General features: G+C 39.1%; 1 protein-coding gene across 7 annotated transcripts in view; it reads right to left on the bottom strand.

Annotated features, from left to right (window-relative positions):
- SLC26A8 (solute carrier family 26 member 8) overlaps positions 1-10779 on the bottom strand; it is an 84234-nt gene that overhangs the window by 35417 nt on the left and 38038 nt on the right. For all 7 annotated transcript variants that reach the window (XM_041760009.1, XM_041759969.1, XM_041759994.1 and 4 more), the window contains one exon: positions 6926-7008. In XM_041760009.1, coding sequence (XP_041615943.1) covers positions 6926-7008 — 83 coding nt within the window. The remainder of the gene's footprint in view (positions 1-6925; positions 7009-10779) is intronic.

Here is a 10779-nt window from a genome sequence, read left to right as displayed (position 1 = left end):
ATATACAATTAATGTTCAAAATTTCCCAAATGTCTCATAAACATATGTTTTACAGTTTGTTCAAATTAGAATCCAAATAAGGCCTATATGTTACAGTTGGTTGCTAAGGTCTTTTAAATCTCTTTCAAGTTGTAGGTTCTTGTTCCATATTCTTATTTTTCTACCCTGCAACAAAAGCTGTTGCTATTGTTTTTAAAGATTGTATTTATTTATTCATGAGAAACACAGAGAGAGAGGCAGAGACACAGGCAGAGGGAGAAACAGGCTCCATGCAGGGAGCCCCACCCCGCACTTGATCCGGGGTCTCCAGGATCGCCCTGGGCGGAAGTCAGCACTAAACCACTGAGCCACCCGGGCTGCCCAGGATAGGTTTTTTTTGGGCAAAAATAGTTCACAGGTGGTGGTGTATACTTTTGTCAGGAGGCACACAATGTCTAATTGTCTTTTTAAAAAACTATAATGACTCTCATTTTAGAGAGTGCCTGGGTGGCTCAGTTGGTTAAGCATCTGCCTTCTGCTCAGGTCATGATCTCAGGGTTGGGATTGAGCCCTATGTTGGGTTCTGCACTTTGTGGGGAGTCTACTTAGGGTTCTTTCCCTCTGTCTCTACCCCTACTTGTGCTTGTGCTCTCTCTCTAGAATAAATAAACAAATCTAAAATAAAAGATTTTTCTATTTCTGTGAAAAATACTATTGGGATTTTGATAGAATTGCATTGAATCTGTAGATTGCTCTGAGTAGTATGAACACTTTAACAATATTAATTCTTCCAATCCATAAGAATGGAATATTTTTCCATTTGTGTCTTTTTAAATTTTTCATCAATGTCTTATAGTTTTCAGGGTACATATCTTTCACCTCCTTGGTTAAATTTATGCAATTTTTTTTCATGCAATTGTAAATGGGATTGTTTTCTTAATTTCTCTTTCTAATAGTTTGTTATTATGTCTTTTTGTGATGTTAACAGATGATACACTAATATCCCTTAATGGTGATGTCTTAATTCTAGAATTCCTTCTCCCTTAAACAGCTATAATACTTTTATAAAGTGAAATGTCTTGTTATCAATGATTTGGATACCCTAAAGAGCAGTTTTTATAGGAAAGGCATGATAAATACTTAATTTGTTCTTTTTATAACACGTTGGAGCGTCTGCCATTGCTTTGAGGTCTGCTTTGAGGTCTTCAATTGCTGGAGCGTCTGCCATTGCTTTGAGGTCTGCTTCTACCTTTGCAGCAGAAGGGTGGACTGTGGGTGTGGTGGTGTCACTGTGAGGCCAGCTTCCACATGGACATGGGCCTTCCAGAGCTCAAGCTCTGGCCTCAGGTGCCCCCTGGCTCTGTGACATGGGCCCTTACGTCCCGCCAGACTGTGCATCTAGACCCATCTCTGTGCTGGTGGCTGGATGCTTAGTTCAATGTATGAAGGCTGAATAAAGCACTGTCTCCATGAAAAAAAAAAAAAAAAACACGTTGGTTCTATAGCATCTTAGAGGGGTGAAAAAATGAATTTGCTCTTTTAGAAGGTTTACATTCACAGATTTAACCATATTTTATGTGTTTGGCCAAAAAAAGTCTCAAAGTGATATATAGATTCAATGCAATCCCTATCAAAATATCAACGACCCTTTTTGCAGAAATTGAAAAGCTGATCCTAAAATTTAAATGGAATTGCAAAGGACCCCTAATAGCCAAAAACGATCCTGAAAAAGATGAATAAAGTTGGAGGGCACAGGGTTCTCCATTTCAAAACTTAGCACAAAGCTATAGTAATTAAGACTGGTATACAGGGTGTATACCAGTGGCCCGGGTGGCTTGGCGGTTTAGCGCTGCCTTCGGTCCAGGGCCTGATCCTGGAGACCTGGGATCGAGTCCCGCGACGGGCTCCCTGCATGGAGCCTGCTTCTCCCTCTGCCTGTGTCTCTGCCTCTCTCTCTCTCTCCCTGTATGACTATCATAAATAAATAAAAATAAAAAAAAGATAACTGATAGCATAGGAGAAAATACTTGCAAATTGTATATCTGAGAAGGTCTAGTATCCAGAATTCCTACAACTCAACAACAAAAGGATAAATAACCCAACTAAAAGTAGTCTTAGGACTTAAATATTTATTTCTCTAAAAAGATATACAAATGACCAGGAAGCACTCTCATTTTAGAGAGTTCCTGGGTCAAGATGCTCAACATCATTCGCCCTCAAATGCAAATCAAAGCCAGAGTGATATATCACTTCATTCTCACTAAGAGGGTAATAACAACAATAATAACAAAAAATAACAAATGTTGGTGAGTGTATGAAGAAGTTGGAACTTTGTGTGTTACTGGTGGGAATGCAAAATGGTGCAGCTGCTGTAGAAAATTTCTGGCAGCTCCTTAATAAGTTCAACATAGAATTACCATATGACTCAGCAAATCTACTCCTAAGTATAAACACCAAAGGAATGATAACAGGTACTCAAAAGAAAACCTTGCACATGAATGTTCATAGTAGCACTATGACCAAAAGTTGGAAATAACTGAAATGTCTTTCAACTGATGAATGGATTAACAAAAGGTGGTATATCCATATAATGGAATATTATTCAGCCATAAACAGGAATGATCCATGGTATAATATGGATGAATCTTGAAAACATTATGCTAAGTGAAAGAAACTGGAGTCAAAAGACCACACATTTTATGATTCTATTGCAGAATATGCACATCTCTAGAGTTAGAAAGTAGAATGTGTGACTCCTGATCTTGGGGCTATGAGTTCAAGTCCCATGTGTGGTGTAAAGTTTACTTAAACTAAAACATTAGGGTGCCTGGGTGGCTCAGTTAGTCAAACATCTGCTTTCATCTTGGGTCGTGATCCCAGGGTCCTGGGATCGAGTCCTGCATTAGGGTCCCTGCTCTGTGGGGAGCCTGCTTCTCCCTCTCTCTCTGCCTGCTATTCCTTCTGCTTGTGCTCTCTTATTTTGTGTCTGTCAAAAAAATAAATAAAATCTTAAAAAAAAAAGTACGTTAAGTGGTAGCCAAGGGCTGTGGAAGGGGACAAATGGGATAAGGCTTCTTTTTTGAGGGTGATAAAATATTTTAAAATTAGATAACAATGATGGCTGTACAACTTTGAGAATATACTAAAAGTGAGTGAAATGTACACTTAAAAAAAAGTTTTTATTTATTTATTCATGAAAGACACAGAGACAGAGGCAGAGACACAGGCAGAGAGAGAAGCAGGCTCCATGCAGGGAGCCCAATGTGGGACTCCATCCTAGGACTCGATCTCGGGACTTCAGGATCATGCACTGGGCCGAAGGCAGGAGCTTAACTGCTAAGCTATCTAGGCGTCCCTGAAATGTACACTTTAAAATGGTGAATTTTATGGTATAGGAATTGTATATTAATAAAGCTGTTAGTAAAACAAGATAATAAGAGAATATTATAAATAACATTTTGCCAATATACTTGACAACTTAGATTAAATGGGAAAATTCTTTGAATCACCAAACTAACAGAGTACTCTCAAGAAGATAGATAACGTGACTTATAGAGAGTGTTTATAGAGTGAGGGCTATTAAAAATTGAATTTGTAGTTAAGAACCTTCCTCCAATGGGACGCCTGGGTGGCTCAGTGGTTAAGCATCTGCCTTTGGCTCAGGGCATGATCTTCGAGTCTCCAGATCATGTCCCACATGGGCTCCCTGCATGGAGCCTGCTTCTCCCTCTGCCTGTGTCTCTGCCTCTCTCTCTGTGTCTCTCATGAATAAATAAATAAAATCTTAAAAAAAAAAAAAAAGAACCTTCCCACAATGAAAACTTCAGGCCTAAATATCATTCATTCACTGATGAATTCTACCATTAAGAAATAAATGCCAGGACACCTGCGGGGCTCAGCGGTTGAGTGTCTGCCTTTGGCTCAGGGCATGATCCCAGGGGCCAGGATGGAGTTCCACATCAGGCTCCTTGAGGGGAGCCTACCTGTCCCTCTGCCTGTGTCTCTGCCTCTGTGTGTGTGTCTTTCACGAATAAATAAATAAAATCTTCCAAGAAAGAAAGAAAGCCACTTCTGTAGAAACTCTTCCAGAAATTAAAGACAAGAGAATACATCCCAAATCCTTTTACAATGTCTACAATACTCTGAAACTAAAGCCAGACACAGATATTACAAGAAAAGAAACTCTCAGGCCATTATCCTTCATATACATAAATATAAAAATTCTTAACATCATTTTAACAAATCAATATATAAAATGATAATAATACATTATTACTAAGTGAGGTTTATCAGAGGATGCAATGTTGGTTAAAATTCAAAAATCAATCATGATATAAACATACTAAAAAAGGAAAAGAAATCTTCATGATTTGGGGGGCGGTGTTGTTTCCCCACAGATCCATAGAATAATCCTCAAACTGAATTTGGAAGCACAAATGTGCTTTGGTTTCTGTATCTCTAAGTTTCTTTTCTAAGTAAGAAAAAAAAATCTTCAAAATGTTTTAGATGAAGTTTGCTATTTGAAATGTTTTTTCTTCTGATTATTTTTATCATATCATCAAGACCCACATATAGGACTCAATAACTAACTTCCAAAATTTTGTGTAAAATCCAAATTCGGTAAAATGAACAATGTATTAAATATCACTTGGAAGGATTTATTTATTTATTTATTTTTAAGATTTTATTTATTTATTCATGAGACACACACACACACACACACACACACACACACACAGAAAGAGAGGCAGAGACACAGGCAGAGGGAGAAGCAGGCTCCATGCAGGGAGCCCGATGTGGTACTGGATTCCTGGAGACCCGGGAATACCCTGTGCTGAAGGCGGCGCTAAACCGCTGAGCCACCCAGGCGCCCTGGAAGAATTTTTAAAAAATAAATGTTGTGATGTGTTTATTTTTGATCCCTTATCTAATTAAATGTTATTAGTTTATGCATTTTCAATTTTATTTTCTTTAGAATAGGAACTATCCCTTTTAGCACCACAAAGTACTATCTCCTCTTGTCTTCCTATTTCTCATCATTATTATGCAGAAATCTAAATTCCTATTTTTGAATATCTTTTCTTTCACCATCTAACTATGTCTGTTTTAGGGATCCCTGGGTGGCGCAGCGGTTTGGCGCCTGCCTTTGGCCCAGGGCGCGATCCTGGAGACCCGGGATCGAATCCCACATCAGGCTCCCGGTGCATGGAGCCTGCTTCTCCCTCCGCCTGTGTCTCTGCCTCTCTCTCTCTCTCTGTGACTATCATAAATAAATAAAAAATTTAAAAAAAAATAACTATGTCTGTTTTAGTTCTCTATTTATAGTATACTTAAACTTACAAGCAATCTTTGTGTTTTCCAGGTAGTGAGCTGCATAGAAATAAAACTGAATACTTAAAGGCAGATATTAAGCCTTTTGTTAAATTTCCCTTTTATGTACTTTCAAGAAGTTAGAGAAGAATGTGGCTATCCCAAAGAGGTTACAATCAATGGAATTTACTGCCCAAATCTACATTAGTAAACCTTAAGTATTTAATATGGTAACATAAACCACTGTTTTTCCTTTCTGCTGTTCTTTAACATTTAATTCTTTGTTAGCAGTTTTGGTTACAAGGAGACATGGATACAGAAAGAACTAACTTAAATTGTTCTATTTTTTAATCTTTAGCAACCTTGAATAAACACATAACAAAACAGGTAGTTCAAACCAATACCTAAAATTAGATTTTTGAAATGTTTACCTATCTAAACCCTGAATCTTATGATAAAACATAAGCAAAAGTTGACTGTATGGTTTTTCATTCATCAATAACAGAATCATATTGAGTAAATATAATATAGTGATTATAATTATAGATTTTGGAATTAAATAGAAATAGGTTCAAAAGGAGCTCTGCCCCTAACCAACTGTGTGATCATGGGCAAGTAATTTAAATTTGGTAAACCTCAGTTTCTTCAGCCTTAAGAAGGAGTGAGGTTCAAATGAAATGAAATAATTATCACCGATCTCATTGTTGTTATTTTTTCCTGAGAGCAAAGAGTCAGTCTTATTTACCACTGCATTCCCTGGTTCCTAGGTGGTCTGCTTACATTTTTTTTTTAATTGAACAGAATTTTAAACGATTTAGTCATCATTAGATTTCATGGAAAACTTGTAGGACATGAGACTAATCTGATCTGCTGTCATCAAAGTAGCCTATGTTGTATTATTTGGGAGGTGGCCAGTATCACTGACTCTGCAGTATGAACAGCATAAGGAAATGAATGATGCTCTTCAAAAGCCTGCCTGTGAGTCAAGAAACTGCAATATATTGCCTTTCTTATCTAAAGTGATTCATCTGATCAAGATTATAGGAACTCAAATTTCCTAACAGAAGCAAGAGTGACCCAAAGTCACTGGTTAGGAATTATAATGTAAATTGTAAATTAATTGATAGAACTTAAGAGCTCCACATGCCAGACTGTTTGAAGATAGCTTTCTACTCAGAGTGATGAAATAATGTTTCTTGAGGACACTGATTCAGTCTAACTGGGTGAAGACAGAGGAACACTCATCTCCTGAGCACTGAGCTCCAGGAGAGAGGCCAGGAAAACAGAGGCATCTCTTGTTCCACCCTTGGGAGTTAGTCAGATGGGTATGGAGGTTGAGAAGACCCATGATGTACCATGAAAAAACTGTGTGAATCTCTCTGGTACCCAGTTTATTTGTGTGAGAGGACCTGACTCAACTATGGGAAGAGATTAAGAGGCTGACCAATGAAGAAACAAAGGGTTATCCTAGCCTCTCTTCTTTTGGGAACTTCTATATTCTAAAATGAATTTAAGCCCACTTCCCAAATTTGTCTGTGGCCAGACTGCTGGTACAGAATAGCAGTCAGGCTATGTGGTCAGAGGCTAAGTGAGGGTAACAGAATGGGAAGAGTAATCCTGAAAAGTGGTTACTGACCTATAAGGAATCATATCAATGAGCATCTTGCTGGTTTCTGTTGCCATGGTTATCTTGTTTGCAAAAGCAGCAAAGCCAAGAATCTGTAGGGGTTAAAAAAAAAGGCATATGATCATCTAAAAATTATAGATTGCTTCCAGGAGCAGAGGCGCTTATAGCCTTAGCAAGACAGGGATTGAAATATGTGGCAGTCCCTATGCAGGAAAGTTGGAGAGAGAGGCAGGGCCTATTCAGTGGAGCAAGAAAGCAGAAATCCCCTCTGACTCTTGATTCCCTAAGCTCTTTTTATTTGTTTAATTTTTTTTAAGATTTAGTTTGAGAGAGAGAGGGAACATGATGGGGAGGGACAGAGGGAGAGGGAGAGAGAGCATCTCAAGCAGACTCCTCCCCCAGCCCCCGCCCCAAGTGCAGAGCCCAGCTGAGGACTCAATTTCAGGGAGACTTTTACCTGAGTAAAACCAAAAGTTGGAAGCTTGATGGACTGAGCCACCCAGGTACCCCCACTGAGTTCTTTTTAGCATTGTAGCCAGAATGAAAAGCAACTTCATTCTCAGCCTCTGACATAACAATGGGAACAAATGGATATCCTCCCCAACTTGAAACATCTGGACCAAATATAAAGATGTTTTCAGGTTATGGCTACATAAAAGCCTCAGTTGTAAAAGTTTTTAGATCTAGGTATACTGTACTAATATAAATAAACCCTTGGGGATTGTTGAGATATACTGAGAATCCTATTACTGACTAACCCTCAATAGTAAATACGGAGCAGCATTCGATAGCACAAAGAAAAAGTCCTCAGCAAAGCAATGACTTGCTTTTTTATCTACCTTTTATTTACTCCTAAAATAACAAGTCTCCTTTCCATTTCAACTTGTGGGAAAATAGACAACCTAGCCAATTGTTACACCTTATAGAGACCTGACACCAAGCAAATTAAGCTAGAGACAAAATAACTGGATGCCCAGGTATTAAAATAATTATTGGGATCCCTGGGTGGCGCAGCGGTTTAGCGCCTGCCTTTGGCCCAGGGCACGATCCGGGAGACCCGAGATCGAATCCCACATCAGGCTCCCGGCGCATGGAGCCTGCTTCTCCCTCTGCCTATGTCTCTCTCTCTCTCTCTGTGACTATCATAAATAAATAAAAATAATTATTATGTAGCTGCTTTACCCCATTCTCCCTACTAACATATAAATCTTTTCCCAGTCTCCGCTGAGAGTTCAGATACTGAGCAGGATAGCAATTGGTTTACCTGGGATGCTGTGATCTGATGAAGACAGCTGGGAACCTTACAGGTCAGAAGGGAAAGAAAAATCTGGATCATAGCTTGAGTCAGAGAAAGGTTTGGTTCTTTTTATAGTTAAAGGACAAGAAGTAAAAACAAAAAAACAAAAAAACAAAACAAAACAAAACAAAACAAAAGGACAAGAAGTATGGAAACTAGCCAAGGAACCCTTTTTATTTCCAATATGAAGGTAATGCTTGCTCACAAAGGAACATAGTGAAAATATGAAAAATTAAAAAGCAGAAGGAAATCACCGAAAGACAAATATTTTGATGCTTGTTTGGTGTTTGATATACAACTTAAATAAACACATACACAAATACACACTCATATACATATATATATAAATTATGAACATATAATATGTATAATTTCTTAGAGCTATAGGATTCTTTTTTGTTTTTAAAAATATTTAGGGTATCCCTGGGTGGCTCAGTGGTTTAGCCCCTGCCTTCGGCCCGGGGTGTGATCCTGGGGTCCCGGGATCGAGTCCCGCGTCGGGCTCCCTGCATGGAGCCTGCTTCTCCTTCTGCCTCTCTCTTTCTCTCTCTGTCTCTCATGAATAAATAAATAAGTAAATCTTAAAAAAATAAAAATAAAAATATTTAATTTATTTATTCATGAGAGACACAGAGAGAAAGGCAGCATAGGCAGAGGGAGAAGCAGGTTCCCCACGGGGAGTCCAATGTAGGACTTGATCCCAGGACCCTGGGATCAGGACCTGTGCCAACAGCAGATGCTCAACCACTGAGCCACCCAGGTGCCCCAGAGCTATAGGATTCTTGAATTATTTGCCTGTATAGTCTATCTGGATCCCAGATATTGCCTTGAAACTTCCCCTTACTATTTGACACTAGAGTGTTAAGGACAGATTGGTGGGTGTGTGTAGTTTCCTGCAGCATGTGTACACGGTACTGTCTTGGTGAGTGCTGTGAGAAGCTTTTTACACCCTAGGGCATAGCAGCTCTCATCCTCCCTCTCCCATTTCCCTCACTGCCAGGGGAAACATGCAAGTCTTTTCCCAGTTCTAAACATCTCTAATCCTTGTTACTTGGTGGACAGTGATCCCAATCACTTGACTTGACATGTATTTAAGTAATGTATTGCAGGCTTTGATAACCTTTGAGTATAAATTAGGACACAAAAATGTTTAATTCCTAAACTGCAATAATTCAAAGTCTCCACTGACTTTTGTTGCTGGATCTGGGTTTCCTCCCCCGCTTTGCTCCACGGTACACCCTATTTATAGCACTCCCCAAAGGAATGTCTTTTTTTTTTTTTTAAGATTTTATTTATTTATTCATGAGAGGCAGAGAGAGAGACAGAGAGACAGAGAGATACAGGCAGAGGGAGAAGCAGGCTCCATGCAGGGATCCTGACATGGGACTTGATCCTGGGTCTCCAGAATCAGGCCCTGGGCTGAAGGGGGCGCTTAACTGCTGAGCCACCAGGGCTGCCCCCCAAAGGAATGTCTTAACTGTAGCTCACAAACCAATCTGTCAACCACAGCATCCTCTATACTTTTACTTCTCACCTTTCCTAATAACCCTGGTTAATGTTCATTGCCTTTGAGGTTGCTTAAAGGAATATCCCTATGATTCCTGCTGCTGTCTCTTAAGAGAGGGCTGATTTGCCACAACGTGGCTGGATTTTGAGGGCAATATGCTAAGTGAAAAAAGCCAGAGAAAGACAAATACTGTATGGTATTACTGCCATGTGGAATCTAAAAGCAAAAACAAATACAAAACAGTCAAACTTATGGCAACAGAGTAGAAAAGTGGTTGCCAGGAGCCGGAAGTTGGAGGAAACAGGGAAAGTTTGATCAAAATGTACAAACATTCACATTTAAGATGAATAAGTTCTGAGGATCTAATGCTACTCATGGTGACTATAGCTGATACCATTGCATTGTATAATTGAAATTTGCGAAGAGTAAAACTTAAATGTTCTCTCATACTCGTACATACACAAAAGATAAATATGTGAGGTGATGGAAGTGTTAATTACCTCGATGGGTGAATTCTTTTTCGATGTATTTGCATATGAAATCATCATGATGTATACCTTTTATGTCAATTACACCTCAATAAGGCTGAAATTAGAGAGAGAGAGAGAACGAATATCTGTGTCACCGATGCCATCTGCTGGTGACTCCAAAGCTTCAGCTTCCCAAGATGTCAGAGCTGAGCTGGGTTCCATGAAAAGGAGAGGTTAGCCCTGACTCCACTCCCCAAACTCCATCTGTACCTGGTCCCCTGGGTTCTAGGGCACCATTACGTATGTACAGTGATTTGGGAAGTCTTTGATAAAATTAGTCTTTCAGTTTCTGCCCTTTATGAATTAATAGCTTTTCAACTACTCCAAGGAAAAAAGAATATCCATCTCCATAGGAAGTAGACAACAGTTATAAGACAGAGCTTGGTCTCAACTTCCAACGCAATTCGTATACTCTTTTAATCGTGCAAAGTATAGACCTATATTATCTAGTATAGGTTATACTGTGGCAACATACAAATAATGAGACCTTAGTGTTATTTTTTTTTGCCCACACAGAGTCTATTGTGGG

The sequence above is a fragment of the Vulpes lagopus genome, chromosome 1 (genome assembly GCF_018345385.1).
Source record: "Vulpes lagopus strain Blue_001 chromosome 1, ASM1834538v1, whole genome shotgun sequence".
In the NCBI taxonomy this organism is placed as follows: Eukaryota; Metazoa; Chordata; class Mammalia; order Carnivora; family Canidae; genus Vulpes; species Vulpes lagopus.
Note: the sequence above shows the minus strand (reverse complement) of the source record. Positions and strands in the feature narration are given on the sequence as shown.